We start from the raw sequence: 21,232 nt of genomic DNA, 5'->3' as shown, positions 1-21,232 counted from the left end.
TGTCTGACCAAAAGTTGAGGTCAGACACACCTGGATTAATCCGTTTGTCCAATAATGTAGGACGGGAAACCAGGAGCAGGCTGAAATTCAGTAAGTAGTGGATGTGTGCATATAGCTCTCTCTCTCTCTCTCTCCCTCTCCTCTCTCTCTCTCTCTCTCTCTCTCTCTCTCTCTCTCTCTCTCTCTCTCTCACACACACACACACACACACACACACACACACACACACACACAACCTTGTTCAATTGTTGTGTTTGTTTCTTTTTGTTAATAAATTTTTATGGAAAACATTGCAAGGCTATTAATTGAAACCATAAAAATGTAATTTCAAGGGTTGAATTCATCAAAATTACGTATGCTTAAAGTTAGGAACAGGGCAGAAATGAAGAGAATTATTAAAAATAATAATAAATAAACAGCAGAACAAATCTATTAATCTGTTTGGCTATAATTTTGAGATGTTTCGTGGTTGATGGTTTATCTGGACAAATTGTAGTAGGCTATAATTTGGATATCATTGCTAAATACTTCCTCAGGTTTCCCCGAAATTCAAACTAATAGCCTATCCCGCACTTAGGCTATTATCATCTGCCCCGTCCCCCTACGTGTTCCTCCATGCTCCAGCACATGGTGACACAAGCATTATCCCCCGGCACACAGCGGCTTGCCGTATCACATAATTGCACCCAGCAGCCGCGGCATCTCTGGGTGCTGCAAAAAATGCCACGGAAAGTGCCGCAAAAAATGCCACAGAAAGTGCCTACTAGCGACATCTAGCCGCGGCATCTGTGGGTGCCGCAAGAAATGCCGCAGAAAATGCCGCAAAAAATGCCACGGAAAGTGCCTACTAGCGACATCTAGCTGCGGCATCTCTGGGTGCCGCAAGAAATGCCGCGGAAAGTGCCGCTGCCGGCGGCAGCCAGCGGCACTTTCTGCGGCATCTCTGGGTGCCGCAAGAAATGCCGCGGAAGATGCCGCTGCCGGCGGCAGCCAGCGGCACTTTCTGCGGCATCTCTGGGTGCCGCAAGAAATGCCGCGGAAGATGCCGCTGCCGCAAATTGAGCCAGCCCCTACTGGCAGATTATTCGTGCAGCTTTATTATATTTTGTACCTGTTCTCCTGTGTTGAAATATTATCTACCCCAGGTTTATTGTGCACCACTTGGTTTGTGGTTATCAATATTCATTTCATTTGATACTTTAGAGGTGGGTATTTCTCATCATACAGTACTGTGCAAAAGTCTTAGGCCACCACCATCATACAAACAGAAAATACAGGAACTATGTACACAAAATTTAAAATTAATAATTAATTATTATCATTATGTATTATTTCAGATAAATGTGACTTATAACTGCAAAGAAACTGTTGAACATGTGCTGACAGGTTGTAGGAAGCTCAGCGTAGAGAGAGAAAGACTGAAGGGCACAGTGGTAGATATGTGAAGGGAGTAGAGCATCAATGATCTGTGACAAGTTCAAAGGGATTTATTTAAATATCGTATTCACACTGTATCCAGAAAATAACTTCCTTATATCATTTTTCGTTTGTTAGTCAGTTTTTGTTGTTTAAAGTCATGATGTTACATACCCAATACAGTGGGCGGCGGCATGCACTTTAATGTTGGTTTGTAGTTCGCCAGCAAAGCCAAAGAAGAAGAAGAACCAGCAGTCCACAGCGTAGAAGAAGAAGAGGGAGCGGAGCCGGAAGGACAGAGGCTGTCAGAAGGACGGATCGGTGCCGTGCAAAGCTAGCTCAGGAAAGATGCTGACGAATATCTCTAACGTCCTGAGGGCTTGCGCTCAGAGGAATGTAAGTACACCATTTTAAAGCTTTAAATGATCTTATACACGTACTACACCACAGTCTCCCTCCAAAACCTTCATAACGTTTACTCAATATGAAAGTGTGGCCGTTGTTTTGACCTTGTGATGCCTATAGCTTGTTGGGCTAACACAGCTAAAGTCGCCACAAAAAAAGCTCAACTCTAATATAGCTTCAGTTTTTTTAGTGAACAAAGGCCCTTTAAGTGTATCCTAAACTTGTAGTTTATCTCTGGTTTGCATTATTGACAGTTAGGGCTACTTTGAACAAAAAGTCCAACTCAGTTTAATCTCTGTTGCACTTTTTATACATAATGGAAGCTCAAGGTGCTTTTAACATCAACATAACATTAATTTAATTAAAAAAAATTCTATTAAACTCAAACTTAATCTTCTAATAATTGTAGTCTGTTTGATGTCATGGCAGCTCAAATAGTCAGATAGAAGGTCCTTTAATACCACATCAGACATACACACTTTCACATAAAAATAAATAGAAATAGAATAGAGAGAAAAAAGAGTGTATTAGACATGCTTGTATAAAATTCAAAATTTTCAAGCTCATTTATTATACTGGTAGTCCATTCTCATACATTTTTCTATTAAACACAAGAGATTTTGTTCCTTTTTTCCCTTTTATCTTCCAATATATGTAGTACTGTTGATGTCATAACCACAATAATTAATACATGTACTCCAAAGCCATTTTATAGCATCTTTTTCTGAGTTAGTGGCTCAAATGGTCAGATAGGAGGACCCTAAACTGTGGGATGATTTAATACAATTAAACTTTGAAACTGTAAACAAGAGATTTTATCACAAAGGTATAATTTGCAAGACTGATGTTTCACATTAACATCTTTTATCTCTCTACATTTGCAGTTTAAACAGATGTGCAAGTCCTTATCATCTGGAATTTACATCATGATGTTTGTCTGTTGAGCCATCCTTGAAAATGAAATACATGACTGTTTTTTTGACTTACAGCATTATTATTATTATTGGACTCAGTTCAGATTAGATACTTGTGTAAAGCATTATGTTGTTTAAATTGGCTTGAGTTCGATGTGTGTGTTTTTTTTCTAACCGATATCTTTTCATGTGTTGTTGTCAGAAGATTTTACCCATCATTATCTCACACTAAACAGTTTTAGATTTGAGGTCTGGGTATTGAGCCTCACTATTCTCACTATTCTCTAAGTGTTACCAAAAGCTATATAAAGTATTTTACTCATATTTATTCTGTGATCAGACGGTTTCTATCAAACTTTTTTACATCATTCTATTGGGACAACATTCTTTTTTTAGCTGCTTGTGTTTAGACAACATTTTCAAACGATACCCAGCTCTACCAGATGTTGGCATATCTGTAATTTAGCTTTTCTCTATTGTCTTCTCTCCCTTGGCAGGGAGGCGCAGTGGTCATGTCAGCACGTACGTACGCTGACTTCACATCCCAGGCTACATTTGAAATAAAGGTATGCTTCAGCCACTAAGTTGCATGTTGTACTACACTATTCAATGTACATGTGAATTATTTCCGGGTATTTCCTTTCCTCTAGAAATGTGACGTCTACAAGATGGAAGAGACTCCGGCCACTGAGGTGGTTATGACTCGTGAGGAGGGTCTGCAATACTACCGCACCATGCAGATCATGAGGCGTATGGAGTTGAAGGCAGATCAGCTGTATAAGCAGAAGATCATCAGAGGATTCTGCCACTTGTATGATGGCCAGGTTGAGTATAATAATAATTTCCTCCATTTATACAGCGAAATATAATATAACCCCAGGATTTATGTTTCCCACCATGAGATGTTGACACTCCAGCAAAAATATTAAATGATATTATTTAAATATTGTAGAGATCAAAATACTTTAAATATATATTTATAAATACATGTCAGAAGAAAGTATTTCTATTTATTAGGATTCATTTTTAGGCCCACATCGTCAACATATCAAGCTGTTTGTTTTCTCCTCGTAGGAAGCCTGTGCAGTTGGTATTGAAGCATCAATTAATCTGTCAGACCACCTGATCACTGCGTACCGCTCCCACGGCTACACCTACACCAGAGGAGGGACTGTGAAGCAGATCATGGCCGAGCTCACAGGTGAGTCCACAATGTTGCAACAAAATCTCAGTGACATTTTCAGTCAATTGATTTTTTCAACTCCTGATCACGATTGACTTTGAGACACATATTATTCTCTGTTCCTCTTTCCCCTCTGATGTCTGACCTCCTCTTTGTGTGTTTTTTGTTGTTGTCTGTAATTCGCAGGGCGAAGAGGTGGTATTGCGAAGGGCAAAGGAGGCTCTATGCACATGTACTGTAAAAACTTCTACGGAGGAAATGGAATTGTCGGAGCACAGGTATACCATTGAAGTTTAGTGGCAGGCTGTTGTGTTTTTTGTGCCTTGTGGTGTCTGAACTAAGCCATCCTGTGGGGCCGTTTATTAAAGGAATGACAGTAAGACTTGAAAGTACTGACTCACAAGTTGTAGTTGTTGTGTAAACATAAATCTAAATGTGCTACCAGTATGTTTTCAGTTTGGTGTGTTTGGGAAAGGTTTTGTACAGGCTGTAATAAATGCAACCTAAGGAAAGGGACACTAGTCATAAACATGGTTATCTAAGTAATAATAATAATAATAATAATAATAATAATAATAATAATAGTAATAGTAATAATATTATAGCAAGAAATCAGAACAAAATGCTCTGAGTAATTCTTGATGTGATCTGTTTTCTAATGCTGTGAGATGCCAAACTCAAAGCATGAGACACCACCAAGACTAATGATATCATGAAAGTTTCAGACTAATTTAAAAAGGGGGTGCAGTGGACTGAGGCAGGAGATTGTTATTTGTGATAGTAAGTTATAAAACTTGGCTGGACTAAACTAGAAAGGCATTATAGAAATGAATAAATAAATAACATTTTTTAAAAAGTTATATATATGTATATGTACAGTAACGTCACCTCTCTGCATTCTCCTCAGGTTCCCTTGGGTGCTGGTGTGGCTCTGGCCTGCAAGTTTAAGGAAAACAACCAACTGTGTGTCTGTCTCTATGGTGACGGTGCCGCCAACCAGGTATGAGACAGAAATCAGTGGTTTTGGTCTAGCTTTGTTTAATTACTGGATGTCTTTGAGATTAATAACAACTTCATTCAAAAGTAGGTACTTGCCAAAAAGCAAACTATCCCTTTAAGTTAACATATTGAAATAAAACACTTCCTGAAATGTCTTAAACCTTAAATATGTAAACTTATTGTAGTTGTAATATAAGCTGTAAAACATGTTCTTTAAAAAAAATAATGCCCTTTTGCCACATTAAGAAATCTTTTTGTGAATTTCACAGGGTCAAATCTTTGAGACCTACAACATGGCAGCACTTTGGAAGTTGCCTGTCATCTTCGTCTGTGAGAACAACAGATATGGCATGGGTACATCAGTGGAGCGAGCTGCAGCCAGCACGGACTACTACAAGAGAGGAGAATTCATTCCTGGTCTAAGGGTATTGTTCTTACTCATGTCTTTAAACCTGTTTTCCACTGATAAAATCAACTGTGCAATAGATTTCATGTAGGTATTGTAACTTTGTTATTGCTCAGGTAACATCATCATAACAATGCTTAGGAGAAGATCTACTAAAGTAATAAAATACATAAATATTACAACTCAAAACAATCTTTTGTCTAACTTTCAGCCAGAAAAGGTACACGTATTACTCAAAATGTCAAACTTTTCCTTCAAACAAAAGTGCATCACTGATTAATTTTGTCCACCAAGTAATGGCTGTGTCTTGGTGGCGTGAAATTTGATAAGAAAGTGTTTGTTAGTCGTCCTTTTGCTGTCATTTAGTATTTAGTAAGATTGTGCATTTGATGAAAAAGAGGCATACATTAGTTCAATGAGAAATGGGATATTGTTATTGTGTGCAGGTGGATGGGATGGATGTCCTCTGTGTTCGGGAAGCAACCAGGGTTGCAGCTGAGCACTGCCGCGCTGGGAAGGTACGTTAAAAAACATTGAATGTCAGGAAATATGTTTCTCATTTTCTGCTTAACTAAGTTATTTTTGTTATGTCTTTCTTCAGGGTCCTGTTCTCATGGAGCTCCAGACCTACCGCTATCATGGACACAGTATGAGTGACCCTGGTGTCAGGTAAATGCTCACTTCATTTATTTTCTAAATGATCTTTTTTCTTTCCGTTAGAATAATCAGTTACAGCAAAAAAAAAATCTTAATAATCATGTTTAACACAGTCACTATGTGATAAGATATTTTTTATAATAATACTCTAACCTCCAAATATTATCCTCCCTGTGCTGCTGCCCCTTGCCTCTGCCATTGTCCCACAGTAGTCTGTTACTCTCCTTCCTGCTGTAGTGGCCCTGATCACAGTCTAGGGATGGACTGAACACAGACACTAATACTGGTGCTGGCTGTAGCCGACTAATGGCAGGCTTGAATTGATACTGGAGGAATTTCTCAAAGTTCTGATGAGAAACGTAAACACATCAGAAATCATGTTATCTTAATGTTAACAGTGGTTAATAAAACTAATGTGATGTTTGTCATCAAGATTTTCAAATACTTAAATTTACTTGGATTTGATTTCAGCTATTATTATAAATTATTTATATATATAAAAAGTATTAGTGCATCCCTACAACATCCCTGCACCAATCTCTCCCCTGTCAGCTACCGCACACGTGAGGAGATCCAGGAGGTCCGCAGCAAGAGTGATCCCATCTCCCTGCTGAAGGACCGCATGCTCAGCAACAACATGGCCAGCATTGAGGAGCTCAAGGTAAGCCTTCAGCTGTTTGGGAACAGTGTTTGTGATTAGGGACTATTATACAACTTTGTGACATTTCTGCATAAAGAAGCTGGAAAATGTAGATTTGTGCTGAACCCTTCTTTTGTGGTTAAGGGTATTGTTACTAAGTGCACACACAAAAATGCAGTTTTTTAACCACAAGAGAATGCAGGTCTCAGTAATGCAGATGACAATCTATACACAGTGACAAATCTGTTACAGCACAACACTTATTTTATGTATTAATGTTTTGTTAAGTGTCCCCCAAAACTTGCATTTGTCCATTTATTTCCTCTTATTCCTTGCTCTTTATCTATTTTTATTTATTTTCTAATTCTATTCATATATATTACTTTACACTGCTTGATTGGATGTACAAATGTGTTTTATGTGTTGTGTCTGTAGGAGATTGACATTGAGGTGAGGAAGGAAATTGAAGAAGCTACTCAGTTTGCCACCAACGATCCTGAACCCCCACTGGAAGAATTGTGCAACCACCTCTTCTTCAACAGCCCACCGGTGGAGGTGCGCGGCACAAACCCATGGTCCAAGCTGAAGTCTGTTAGCTAAAGTTTTTCATGACCTCACACACTCTTTAAAATATAAACCTCCATTGCCACTACACATACACACACACACACACATCATATATTGTGCCTCAGACCCAGAGCTTAAATTTCAGCACTGTACATTTTAACAGCTGGGGCCATGTTCGCAAAGATGTCCAGAAAATAAAACAATTGACAAGAATATTAAATGGATAAACCTTTTTTAAAATTAGTGCTAATTGTTTTGTTAGTTCCCCCTCTTTACATTACTACTATTGACACCAGACAACACAACTCTTTAATCTACCTTCAGAAAGCACTTAACTTTGAACTTCTGAAGGTTTATAGCAAATCCAGCCCCAGGTGAATATATTTGGTAGATGCTAAATTTGAATGTTTGATAGATTTGATTACCTCGGGTCACTTTTGAGGCTTATCCTTGCTCATCTAAAAACAAAAAATGGCTTTGTACTCTTTATACTTAAGTGTACATGATAAATCATTCAGTTGGGGTAATCAGCTCTTGCCATTTTTAAGTTTTATCCCATTTTACAGGCAACACAAAAAGGCAGCAATTTTAAGAGGAACATTCTTGTTACTATTGTTGCCATCAGTATGTCTCTGCATGTGTTGCTTTCAATATACTGTATGTAAGAAAGAAAGAGAGAGAAAAAAATCAACATTTATCTTGCCAAACCAAACATGTGCCTGGCAGATCTGGTTCTGTTTAGAAAAAAGAGTCGCAGCTAATTCAATGCATCTTGATGTTCGGAGATGCCTTCAGACTGTGTTTACATTCAGTTGGTTATATTGCAGGTGCATTTCTGAGTTTCGTGTCACAAACATCGACAATTCATTTATATTTATTTGGAGAAGCTCTTGAATGGTGTTTTTCATACTTGAGGATATTTATTATCCTAAACAGTTGAAAACATTCAAAATGACCACAAGCTCAACCATCTGTTGCCTGCACTGAACATAAACGCAATGCATTCATCAGCAAAGCTTCACTATTCACATTCATATTCCAATCAATGAAAGATGTTGGGTTATCTATTGTTGGGGCAGTAGCTTTATGTGCTACTTATGTTGTATTGCTAAAAAGCTGTTTTGTGATTGTAACATATCAGCAGTGATACATTAACAGTTCAAATGTATAGAGATACAAGGACACTTTAAATTTCAGTCGTTAAATATCTGTCATTGGTTTTCTTTTTTTGTTATTGGTATTCATAAGAAGTGTAACTATGCTTGTAACTCCTTTAAAGGGTACCAGAAGGGAAGGGTCTTTTCTCTGTATGTGAAAAGTATTTAATCAAATAAGAAGACAGACTTAAATTTAAAATGTCATTACCTGTCTTACCATTGCTGAATATACAGTCTGAGTATTTGTAAACTGTTACATTGAAGCAGGCAGATGATGCAAGGAAACACTCCATGGACTTGTTTTATGTGAGCGCCATTGTAATAAAGTCTGTCAGGTACTGTCTTTGTCCTCTTTGTCTGTACAGATGTTGAGAAAATTGTCCATAACAGGACGGTGTAATTCATTGAATAGTGGCCAATGAACATTACATTTTCAGCAAATGAATAGTGGCTGTATAAATAGTACATGGCTTTCAACTTATTTCTCTTTATTTATAGGTCTTTATTTTTATTTTTGTTTTTTATGCTTATGTCAACCACGGTTCTTCTGGTTCAGAGAGGGTATCGACTCTCATGACTATGACTTCAGGAAGTAGGAGAGGAGTAAAATCATTAGTAAACTATTGAGTCTCGTCTAATTAAGTTCTTACACACCCCTGATCAAGCCAGCATTCTTCTTAAAACTGATATTTGGCTGATTTGTCAACTCAGTGATGGAATAAAAATAACATGCCTTTTCTTTTTTACCCTGTAATAATGGACTTGGACAGCTACAGGAAAGACAGTGGTATGTAGCATGTGTGTTTTAGTTTTATTTGCCTGTTTTGAGATATAGGTCTCTAAGACTTCCTGCATAAGCAACTTAAAATGTGAAATTTACTGAGATAAATCTATTAGATGACAACTACTTATCTGCAAAGTATATGGTGTAACCCAACTTATCACTTTGTACAAATGTTTGTCAAAGGCTGTTGCACAATCAACTTCTTTGGTTTTATTTCAGTCCGTTGCAGTTTGTTCAGAGGGTTTATCAGTCTTGCAACAGGTTCTTTCCACATAATTAGACACCATCAGCTTACTTGCATCAAATGAATTTATGTTCTTAATATACTGCTGAGTGTTTATATAGGATGGCCAGGAATTCAGGTGGTTCTTTGTTTGTAACCTCTGTTAAAAATGTATTAGGTGTACTGTATTATTCCAAATGACATGATATAATTTGGTTTTTACAATTACAGCAGATGAAAATGAACTAGTTGAACTGCTTTTTATTTCAGTCGTCTTATTTCACATCCCATATAAGTCCCATATGCACAAATACATTTCTCAAATTGCATGATCAGGCAATTTAGTGCTTTAACAATATATATATATATTTATATAAATTAATATTTGCATATTGCATATTTGCCTAACTTGTATGTTAGGTGTGGGAGGTAACCAGACCAGAAAGACAGCTTTGCTGTAATCAAAAAAGACTTAATGACAGTGTGACATAATGAGCATTAGTTGCGATGTACTTCCAGATGTCGAACATTGTCTCCAACATATTGAGGACATGCGCTCAAAGTGCTCTTGTTCATATGAAATACCAGTTCACATTCATGTTCCAATTGTGTCAGAAGTGTATATTCAACTTTTATGGTCATTTTTTAAGGCTGTAATTTGTGATGTAAAATATTAGTAGTGACAGAAGCTGAAATGTCTTAATCTGATTGTTTTAGCTTATTTTTTAATGTATCTGTAAATGACTGCTAATAGATAACACACAAAAACACTAAACATAATACAACAAAAACAGAACATGAAACAGTATATGAGTATGGATAACAGCCAGTTAACATACTTAACATACTATATGTTAACATACTTTAAGCAAAGAAGGTAAACATGACCTGCTAAACATTAGCATGATGTCATGTCATTGTGAACACGTTACCATTATGGATGTGATTAGCATGCTGGTGGTGTGTAACAAAGCACTTCCAGTCATGCTGAAAAAAACTAGTAGCTAAATGGATTTTTTTTTTTTTACATGTTGGATATTTCCTTACAAATAATAGCTTTAATTAAGACAAAAAATTAGATGAAAGCAAGTTTCTTGTTGGCTTCTGATAGGAACAGGAGATAATTGATCACCGATCTCTTCTCTGGTGTTTGATGCTTCAAAAGTTTAAATACCTACAGTACTTTGTTTTTACTGATCTTGGAATTGGAGAAGTAAAATACATCTGAATAGTTCAGCTCACAGACAGCAACAGTGCTTATCTGCATCTACACTATTTCATTCTACCATTTAATTTAAAGAAAAATATAAGAATCATATGGTAAATGGTAAAGAAAGTACACAGGAAATTAAAAAGATTTTATTTTGCACAAAGCTCAAAGAGAGTAACAGTACTTCTGATGGCAGAAACAGTAGTAATATGAAACCAATTAAAAGCAAACTAATAGTCATTATTGAAAATCTGTCTATTTCAATTTCCCTAATTTGTGGGTCACGCGACATCTCAACAAAGTTAATTTGTACCACGTTTTACACAGCTAAACACACAAAAACATATGATGTGAACAGGTGAGATTAGATCAAGATGCTGTCTTAAATTTGAACCACTTTTTAGAATTAGATTTTTAGCTTCTCAGTGCATGCATTTTTTGCTGACAATAAACCACTGTATATTCCTCTGATCTTTTCATATAAAATCTATTATACATAAAGTAAATCTGATAATGTTGAATATATATTTATATGACACACACAAACACACACACACACACACACACACACACACACACACCAAAGAGAATGTTCTATCGGGACATCACACCTAGTTATGACATTTCAAAGAACATTCTTCATTCTATAACTGTACAATCACTTGTCAGTCAGTTACTTGTTGATCAAACTGAAAGAAAGTACTCATATTGGTATTGTGTTTTTCTTATTCCAATCAATAATCACAAAACATCAAACATGTTCCGTCACTTCTGTAAGCGGATCCAGAAGAAGAACAATGATGATGATGTAAGTAACCAACTTACCAACTTTTCATGGTTGCATACAGAGCAGTGCTCTAAAAATATTGATGAAAGGTATCATCATCTTGTCCAGAATTGAATCAAGCCAGATTAATTCATTTGATTATTTCCAATTCACTCAATTATATCAATTATTCTTTTTTGGGGTTTTTTGCAGCATACTGGGTGCCAAAGTAGACAGGGGAACTCTGATGGCTTCACCAGTGAGTCTAGGGTCCTGGACATACAGAGAGTGTTGCTTCAACATGCAGAAAGGCTATGCACTCTGGAGAAAGCACAAAATGATGCTGTTCTGGAGAGACTCGGACTGTCCGGGCAAGATCACACCCAGCCCTCACCTCAACCACCAGCTTCTTGTAGGAGGAACCCAACATCCTCTCTACAAGGAAGGAGGAGACTCAGCCCTCTTTTAGATGTACCTCCTCTGGACATGGAGCATCTCAACCAGAACCACAGGAGTCCTAAAGGTATGAATGAAGAGGAAGACTCTTTCTGGGAGGAGGTCCCTCATGGCAGAGACAAAAGCCCACCTGCCTCGATCAGCTCACATTTGAGCCCTACTCCTCCTTCTCCTCGAGCAAAACCCCTAACCAGGACAAGAATGTCTCGTCTCCCTGTGTTTTCCTTTGCAGCAAGTAAGTCCTATCAAGACATATTGTTGAATAAGGAAGGCTTTCTCTTATGGGAACTGTTGTGGGAAACCATATCATATGGACATATATATGATGATTTGAATCCAGTAAATTGGTACAAATTTGAGTGATTTGTTTTTTTGTTTTTGTTTTGTTCATTTCAACAGACAAGGAGGTAGCCAATGGATTCAGACTCCAGTCAGCTAAAAAGAAAGTTAAGGCTATAGAGGAAACTCTAGGGCGCCTCCAAAACAGCTCCATCCTTTCACCTCTTCCCCCAGCGGCTGCGAGGAAGATTCCTGCAAAGGTGCTTTTGGCTCAACCACAAGAGTCATCCACAATGGCACCTTTGGCTACAACTCCTCCAAAAGTTCCCCAAAACAAAAACAGAGGTTCTCAACCTGGGAAATCTCTGCACCCTGAAAAGGCTACCAATGGAGCTGGTAAGTTCCTCTATACACATCTTAAATAATTATGAAGTTCTTGTAAAGAGTTACAGTAACTAGAGGAAGTACAATACTTTGAATAAAAACAAAGTTGAGTAAAGTGCATTTATCTGTTTACCAGGCAAGAAGACCACTAGAGACCGCCTCCCAACTGTGAAGGCTGAAAAAGATGAGCTTGAGCCACCGAGTAATCCTGTGGAGAGCCTGTCTCTCTTCTTCCAGCTGCTCTCGTCAGGCGACTGGTAATATGCTGATACAGCCGTCTGTAGTACCATCTCACAGACCGCTGAATCTTATGTCAGGGTATTCCATTGCAGCTAGTTAGTTTGACATGAAACCTGTCTCTGAAGTCTTAATTTCTGGTTTGATATATCAGTTTACCTTGCCGACAGCCATTTTACTGAACTTTAGTGTGTGCAGCCTATAAACATTGTGAGCTGTAAATTGTATCAGTTGTGTAAACCTTAGCATAAAGCATACAGTTGTACTTAATTGTACTTAACTTTCAAAATGAGTTTGCAGTAATATTTTAAACTGCAGGTGTATTAGGGTTATTTTTGTTCTTCTTGAAGTGCCATGTCATGTAAACATACAGGATAAAGAAAATGGAGGGCTTGAAGACACTTCAAGCTCTGGCCAGGTACCAACCAGAGACCCTGAAGACCAAACTCCACGAAGTGTGTCTTGTCCTCATAGAGGAGGTATTGAAGCCACTTGAATTTTTGTGTCATCTTTGGCTTTTTTGTGTTTCATACAGTTGTCATGTGTCTTTGAATGTGCACAATGCTGATAATTTTTATTCTCACTAGGTGAATAACCTGCGCTCTACAGTGTCCTGTGCAGCAATGAACATCTTAGCTGATCTATATCTTCACCTCCAAAAGACAATGGACCCTGAGGTGGAGGGAACAGGCCGAGCCTTGCTGTTGAAACTGGCACAAACTACAAATGCCTTTATTCATCAGCAGGCCAATCTTGCACTGGATGCCATGGTGGAAAACTGCAGCTATGGCCGAATTGTAAGGGCTTTGTTCAACGCAGGGCTGAGGTAAGAGGAGAGAATAAGTACCATTTATTTTATAAGCAGAAGCATACTGATTAATGAAATTATATGAAACCTAGTCACTTGATGTGTCTCATATTCCCCTCTCTGTGCCCTTCTTCAGCCACCGTTGTGTCGCAGTAAGAGCGAGCATGGCACAACACCTGCATCAGCTGGCTGATAGCCATGGAGCGGCTCACGTCATGACAGCAGGGAAATTCTACATAAAGCGATTTTTCATTGCTGTCTCCAAAATGTCTGTGGATGGTGCACCAGAAGTGAGGTGGGTCATCAAGCTTTATATGTGTACTTTACCAAGTTTACTCTTGTTTTGACTATTGCACTAAATAGGAAATACGTATGTTCCCTACAGGCATCATGGACAAATAATCCTCCAGGAACTGGCTCTCCACAATGATTTTCTGAGGCTCTGGACAAATATCGTCCCAGAAAAGGATCGATTAATCCTGAACAAGATCTTGAAGGCAAAGAGGTAAATATGGAAGATATCTCCAATATCTATCTATCTATTATAGGAATGTCTGTCTGTCCGTCTGTCTGTCTCTTATTCGCATATCTCTCGAACCGTTCATCCAAATGATGTCAAACGTGACAGGCGTCTTGCTACGGGCACGTGTAAGTGCAGTGCCAAATTTGACATTGTTTGGATAAAAAATGTAAAAGATATAGATAAATATATCGGTAAAAGAAGCACACATTTGCTGCTGCTGCTCTAGCTGCTGGCCACTGGTCATACAGCACACTGAGCACAGTGCAGGACCAGAGTTAGAGAGGCTATAAGGCAGCGGAGCTTTGGCAGCTAAAATGGGAAATACACTTCAGACCCTCAAAAAAATGAATGGAACTGAAAACACTTGGAATAGCCCAGTGTAGAGCAAGCAAGAGTACGCTGTAGAGAGTGACTGCGTGTGTGTGTGTGTGTGTGTGTTTGTGTGACTATTAATGCAGCGCGTGTGAGAGCAAAATGTCCTGATAGCTAGGTGTTGCAAGACCAATCACCGAATGAAATGTAGACCAATCGCACCCACCGGACTGACACCCCCCCCCCCCCCCCCCCCCCCCCCCCCGGAATGAAGCTCCCTGAAATGACTTTTTGCAGGTTGGGATGTCTGCACACGCAAAAACAGATTTTGCACGGGCACTGCACTAGTATGTATAATATCTCATGGATATGTATGAGTTATTACAACCCAAGTCCAGCATGGCCTGCAATTTTCTGCCCCAGCTGCTAGTTATGCTGCCATAGGCCTCGACTGTAGAGAGACTACCCAAGATGCACTGAACTCCTCTCTCCTCCTCCCCCTCTCCATTATTAGACAGTTATGTGCCATTAATGCATGTTACTAATTTGACCTCTTTCTCATCTCACAGATTGCTGTGAATCCTCGAGTTGGATGCTGGCTTTCATCAGCTGTGGCTGCAGGGATCCCATGGACCTGCTTTACACCCATGTCTGCTGCTATTATTATTTTTGTTACTGTTATTGTTGTGGCCAACACAACATCAGTACACCTAAGATCATAATCTGACCAGAGTCATCTTTGACCCTGAGATTAATAAATTGAACTAGATATGATATAGAAACTGACACGGCCTCTCTTTTGGACAAACAAAACCTACATTAGCATTCCACAAAGACACTCAAAGTGACAGAACTACATACAAAGTAACACAGGACAGATCTTGGTGTCTCCTTCAGACATCAGGACTGATTGAAGAAATGCACTCTCCTTTTTACCATCAAATTGAACTCACACACAGAGTCTTAAAGACAATCTCTCTCCTACAGACCACTGTCATAAATTATGAGACACCCCAAATTCCTTAAGTCTCTTTCTCTCCCTGTGTGTCTTGAAACAACACCACAGAGTTTATGAATAAAAAAATGAATGTTAAAACTTATACATAGACATCTTGGTCAATAATATGGCTTTAAGCACAATATCCATTACTTGTATCAATATCAATTACTTAAGAAACTTACATTATTACAGCCATCACAGATAAATGGGTATTTGACGAACTGTCATTATACTTTTTTTTTCTTAAGAAAAAATGTTGGCATGATTATCTTTACCTAATGCAAGGAAATATTACATTGATGTCATGTTCACATTATGATGAAAATCAATTATCTAACATGAATGGTAGAATAACAATGTATTATGCGTTATCATATTAATTATTTTCAGGTTTTAATGAATGAAGCTTTCACAGTAAAACTAGTGAGATAAAGTAGCTGGGATGATTGTGATTGGTTGACACACAGTTCTCCCCAGGGAGGAAACCAGCCTGCACTGCACCACTAGACTCTCTTCACTCTTGTTCACTCTTACTCTTTTTTTTAGCCTTTTTTGTTATTCTTCTCCTTAATTATTTTGCGCACCAATCTTTATTCTTACTTAGTTTTTGTAATCTTTTGTCACACAGAGAAAAAAAACCCTGAGAGTAAGCAAGTCACATGAAGTTTTTATTCAACTTGTTTTTGACAATTTTCGAAGTTTGACGTGTGGCCAACGCTGGGTTCTCTGAAAAGTTATTAAACAGTGAACAAGTTGAATTTGACTTTTTTCCTCTATCTGTCATCAACCTACAAGACCTTTTCGACAGATACAAACTCTGTCAAACCTATAACACATCAGAATGGAGAGGGACGAAGTCTGCAGGGTGGCTTAACAAAGCTGAGAAGGCAGTCTGACAGGACCAGCCGACCGGACCATCCTCACTCTTCCACTTGGTGTGCTGTGTGGTTCTGAAGGACGGACAGCTGAGGCCCTCCAACCATCGGTGACAGTAGGGTCCAAATATTGCATCAATCATGGGTTTATGTCAGATTGAGTAATTCAAATTTTCTTTAAAATTAAAAGTCAGTAAAAAGTATATGTTTCATAACTTCAACATAATTGTAGATCCTTCATTAAATTCCCCATTTACCATCATCATGCAGCTAGTAACAATCTGTTGAATTCATATTTTTAGTTATTATTAGTTTATAGTTTTGTTTTATTCATTCATTCATTTTTCCTCCTAAGAAGGTGGTGCCACTGACTATCAAGTGCTTATTAATAAAAATCCATATTTGGCTCCATTGTTTTTAGCCATACTGGTATCATTATTGTCATGGGAGAAGAATCTGTTAAATGAAATAGGTATCATTAGCTAATTAGCTCCAGAAGGTGGCAGTAATGCAACAACATACACACAGCTGCTGTAACACTTGAATAAAGAAGAAGAAGGGGAGGAAGACAGCCCCTCAAATCCCTGGCAGAAAGAGTTAAACACATTGTCAGCCAGTGGCTACGTGCTCTCAAAGGGACGGCACTATGGAGATTTTGGTCCACAGTAATGTAAAGAAGGAGCTTTTCTGCGGGTTGTGCGCTGCTCTCCTGCTCCTCTGCTGGGTCACATCTGCAGAGGAAGGCGCTCAAGTGAAAAACTCCCAGTGTCACAACTACGCGGGAGGACACGTCTATCCAGGAGAGGCTTCCCGTGTGCCTGTGTCCGACCATTCCCTGCACCTCAGCAAAGCCAAAAGTGAGTTCATGACCGGATTTAATCCATAAGTGTCAAATAAGCATTTGCAGAGTGAAAATGCGCAGTGATTTTTCTTGTCTTCCGCCTCCTGAAGACGCACCAGCTGCTGCAGCCTCAGCATGGTGCTCCTACTGTCAGGACAATAGAAACACACTGTCCGGCTCTGTCTGCAGTTTGTAGTATAATCTGAGTGGTTGTTTCTCATGGATTAATTCACGTGTGACAGTTTAAGAGGTTGTGGTGATTTACACATTAGGCCTAACTTTTAAACAGATGTTTTTTGTAGGACACGTCATTCTATGAAATTCATTGGATTGTGTACCTCCCTCCGCCCCTTCAGCACATGACGGTGTGAGGCAATAACACTGGTGAATGCACGCATGTTGTCACCTGGTGGTGATACAAAATAACTGAAACACTTGGAAACTATGAGAGGCATTCATTAAACTCCATATAATACAGGCCGTATAATATACAGTCTTGTAAACAAATTGGGGGCTCTGTTCCTCTGCAGTTTTTTTCTGTTTGTCATGTGTCATCATAAGTTTTGAGACTTTACCCATGCCTTTGTGTGCTAGCAGCCACTGGCCCATACTTACAGTGCATTACCCACTGTGTCTGAGACAAACATAGTGCAAAATGATACAAGAGTATCAGACCCAGGAAAACTGCACTGGTGTAGAGGACAATTGAAAATATATCTATTTATCACAATCATACATAATAAACTGTGTAGTGAAATGTTTATACGTTAGTTTCTGCTTCACAAGGACTGGCACCACTGTAAAATGGTCACTTTTTAAAAAGAACAATGTTTCGAGCCATACTAGCTCTTCATCAGGTACAGAGGAACAAAGATGACTCTACCTGATGATAAGGATCTTTTTAAAATACAAAACTTGACAGTGTTGTGTCCTCAGGAAGCCGAAATTAGCCACAAATATTTTGGACTCTGGACAAGACAAGATATAATAATAATAATACATTTTATTTGTATTGCATTTTACATTTCAGCAATCTCAAAGTGCTACAGAGAAGAAAATGTTTTAAAAAGTTAAAAGGAGAACCTATAAAAATACGTTTAACAAAATGCTTTTGTAAAAAGATAGGTTTTTAGGTCTCGAGCCTCAGAGCTGCAGAGGAAAAGGCCCGATCACCCATGTTGTGAAGCTTGGTTTTGGGGGCTTGGAGGGTGTTTATGGTGAACATATATGAAATATTGATCAGCATGATTGATGCAAATAAAAACACTGTAATGGAAAGCAACTAATGTTTCTTTTTAATTTTGATTCATCTATTATTATCTCGATTAATCAAGCAGTTGTTTGGTCTATAAAATGTCAGAAGGTGAAAGGGGGGGGGGGGGACATCCTCAAATGTTGTTTTGTCCCAACCAAATCTCCATAAACCAAAGATTACAGTTAGTGGTGGAAGACTTAAGAATCTCGAAAATATCAATCTTTACGAAGTTGGAACCAGAACAAAATGACTTTTGATTATCAAAAGTTTCAAATGACTTAAGGTTATGAGTCTCGGTATGGCATTTAAAAGGTAAAGCACTAATATAATCTTTCATTTATCCCGTTGACATTTTTTTAATACATACTGTATATTACATTCTGTGATTTGCTTGTAGAATTCCTGGATTGAGAAATCTTTGTATTTTTCTTTCTACTCTGTCCAGTTTCAAAACCGGCACCACCCTTTGAAGGAACCGCAGTCATCAATGGTGAATTCAAGGAGCTGAAGCTGTCCGACTACAAAGGCAAATATTTGGTCTTCTTCTTCTATCCCCTTGACTTGTGAGTAACATCGTAACATCTGACGCACACATTATACAACCACTTCATTTGAGATGTTGGGACTGCTGCACGAAAGAGTATATTCTTCTCTAAGTGTATTTGTTGTGTCGTTTGCAGCACGTTTGTCTGCCCCACTGAGATCATTGCATTCAGCGATCGTGTGCATGAGTTTCAGGCCATCAACACAGAGGTGGTTGCCTGCTCTGTGGACTCCCAGTTCACCCATCTGGCCTGGTAAGACTGCTGTGCCCATTACACCCACATGTCTTAACAACAGACTTCCAATAATCAATACTGAAGTGAAACAATGATTTGGATTTCAGTAAATACATTTTTGGGATTCATGAGGTGTTTTATTTCATTTCTGAAGGCGTGGGTTTTATTTGATTTTGGTCATTCTTGTAAACACAACCCTTACAGAGCTTTGTTTTTCTCACTTTTTCTTATTTTTAACAGGATCAATACACCCAGGAAGCAGGGTGGACTTGGACAAATGAAAATCCCCCTGTTGTCTGACCTCACTCACCAGATCTCAAAGGACTATGGAGTTTACCTGGAGGATCAGGGACACACACTAAGGTACAGCTTCACTTTTAAATTCCTGGACATGATCAAAGTTTTTATTAACTCAATGGAACATGTCTTGTAATAGATTCAGATCAGATTCAGCTTTATTTATCCCCGAGGGGCAACAATATAATAATAATATAATACTAACATCATTGATTTAGCATTTTGATTAATTCATTCAATTCATGTGACTCGCATTTGATTTGTGGGCAAATGTGCTTCATAAATCTTAAGTTACTGTGTATTTTAATAACCACAGTAGCATTAAGTCCTTCTCGTGTTCAACTTGTCTGTCTCGTTCAGGGGACTCTTCATCATTGATGACAAGGGCATTCTGAGGCAGATCACTATGAATGATCTTCCAGTGGGAAGATCTGTGGATGAGACTCTTCGGCTAGTCCAGGCATTCCAGTACACTGACAAACATGGAGAAGGTACAAAAATGTCTTCTGCTTTATTTATGTTTATATATATATATATAGTGTCAGTGAAGTAGTTTTTCTTAAAGTGCTGACTTGAATTATGTCATTTTTCACAGTGTGTCCAGCAGGATGGAAGCCAGGCAGTGACACAGTGAGTATCGGTGGAGCTGTGAATAATCTGGATGCTTTGTCACTAACTAGTGTTGTCCTACTGCAGACAGAAATTCCCATACAGGGTACCATGTATGCATATGCAAATTAGTGAATTATGTATTAAGGTTAAGACAATATCTGTAAATGTACTAATTGTACAGCTAGGAAAATATTGCTCTCTAAACAGATTTAACACTAATAAATTAAGCAATAGTGGACTAGTCTGTTGTCAGGGTTCTACATCAGTTACAGTGTGGTTTAGAGCACATATTTCAATTATCTAGCTCATATAATTTTATCATAAGAAATATTATTATATTATTGTGCACTAATATAATCTATTCTTTCCCACAGATCATCCCAGACCCTTCAGGCAAGCTGAAATATTTTGATAAATTGAACTGATTTGAGTCTCTGTTTTCCCGAGTCTGTGAAATCTGCCACTTACTGAAAGTTCAAATAAAATGTGTTTTCTTAAGATTCTGTCCATCTGTTCCTAACAATGAGTGAATGACAGCACAACATAACGGTTTTAGCTCAGTTTATACCTTTGCTCTCTTAAAAGCTGAAAGGTTCAACACCTGCAGCACACTGAGAAGGACCAGCTGTCACTGATAAAATATTTACCGAGTGGCTGCCAGGTGCTAACAAACTTAGGTTACTATTGAATGTTTTTGAATGTGCTAGAATGCAAATACATGAACACAACATATTGTACATTATGCTCTTATAGCCTCTGGAACTGAGGAAGTATTTACACAAAGGATGAAGTAAGTTTGCTCTAGGAGTAGTTTGAGTGCAAACATTGCAAATTCTAGCAAAGATAACGTTAAGAGTGTATTCTTAATTTAACATCACCTCAAGAGAAACTAAACTGGTAAACGTATCCTTGTTTTGTGCTAAATAATAAAGCAACAGTGGATTGAAATGGCCATAACACTGTGTGAAACGTCTAAGATGACACACCCATGCTGGGGTTCTGCACTTGGAAACTTGTAAAACCTCATGCCTTGAGGTTTTACCTAAATGACACATTAGCGAGGTTATTCAGAGGACAGATAATGAAAACTCAACACTGACTCAAGTCAGTCAAAGACATGCTTTCATAGTCTTTTCACCACACTGTCCTTGAAAACACTGAAAAGATCAGTATGTTTTTAAACTGTGTTGATACTACAGATGGCCTTGCACAGTGCTGAGAACATCACAAAGTCTCAAAACATGTTA

The 21,232-nt window shown here is 38.3% G+C and overlaps 2 protein-coding genes across 2 annotated transcripts; both read left to right on the top strand.

Annotated features, from left to right (window-relative positions):
* Window positions 1–1,710: 1,710 nt before the first annotated feature.
* Window positions 1,711–8,682, top strand: pdha1a (pyruvate dehydrogenase E1 subunit alpha 1a). Its single transcript, XM_053331636.1, has 11 exons — window positions 1,711–1,812; window positions 3,233–3,301; window positions 3,386–3,559; window positions 3,810–3,936; window positions 4,105–4,196; window positions 4,826–4,918; window positions 5,187–5,342; window positions 5,770–5,841; window positions 5,925–5,992; window positions 6,533–6,641; window positions 7,056–8,682. Exons 1-11 carry the CDS (start codon window positions 1,765–1,767, stop codon window positions 7,218–7,220), a joined length of 1,173 nt encoding a protein of 390 aa, XP_053187611.1. The 5' UTR covers window positions 1,711–1,764; the 3' UTR covers window positions 7,221–8,682.
* Window positions 8,683–16,755: 8,073 nt separating this feature from the next.
* On the top strand, window positions 16,756–20,483 carry prdx4 (peroxiredoxin 4). The gene is made up of 7 exons (XM_053331584.1): window positions 16,756–17,058; window positions 18,743–18,860; window positions 18,978–19,094; window positions 19,317–19,439; window positions 19,734–19,864; window positions 19,969–20,003; window positions 20,360–20,483. The coding sequence occupies exons 1-7, from the start codon at window positions 16,848–16,850 to the stop codon at window positions 20,408–20,410; spliced, it is 786 nt and encodes a 261-aa protein (XP_053187559.1). The 5' UTR covers window positions 16,756–16,847; the 3' UTR covers window positions 20,411–20,483.
* The last annotated feature ends 749 nt before the right edge of the window (window positions 20,484–21,232 follow it).

This window comes from Scomber japonicus, chromosome 13 (assembly GCF_027409825.1).
Source record: "Scomber japonicus isolate fScoJap1 chromosome 13, fScoJap1.pri, whole genome shotgun sequence".
Lineage (NCBI taxonomy): Eukaryota > Metazoa > Chordata > Actinopteri > Scombriformes > Scombridae > Scomber > Scomber japonicus.
The sequence above is the reverse complement of the archived record's forward strand: the minus strand, read 5'-3'. Positions and strand labels throughout refer to the sequence as shown.

What these genes read in the sequence shown, in the direction of transcription:
- pdha1a (XM_053331636.1), top strand. Translation starts at nt 1,765, where the DNA reads ATGCTGACGAATATCTCTAACGTCCTGAGGGCTTGCGCTCAGAGGAAT. An exon ending in AGGCTACATTTGAAATAAAG is followed by an intron (nt 3,302 to 3,385) that starts GTATGCTTCAGC and finishes CCTTTCCTCTAG; the next exon opens with AAATGTGACGTCTACAAGAT. An exon ending in GCCACTTGTATGATGGCCAG is followed by an intron (nt 3,560 to 3,809) that starts GTTGAGTATAAT and finishes TTCTCCTCGTAG; the next exon opens with GAAGCCTGTGCAGTTGGTAT.
- prdx4 (XM_053331584.1), top strand. Translation starts at nt 16,848, where the DNA reads ATGGAGATTTTGGTCCACAGTAATGTAAAGAAGGAGCTTTTCTGCGGG. An exon ending in CAGTTCACCCATCTGGCCTG is followed by an intron (nt 19,095 to 19,316) that starts GTAAGACTGCTG and finishes TATTTTTAACAG; the next exon opens with GATCAATACACCCAGGAAGC. An exon ending in GATCAGGGACACACACTAAG is followed by an intron (nt 19,440 to 19,733) that starts GTACAGCTTCAC and finishes TGTCTCGTTCAG; the next exon opens with GGGACTCTTCATCATTGATG.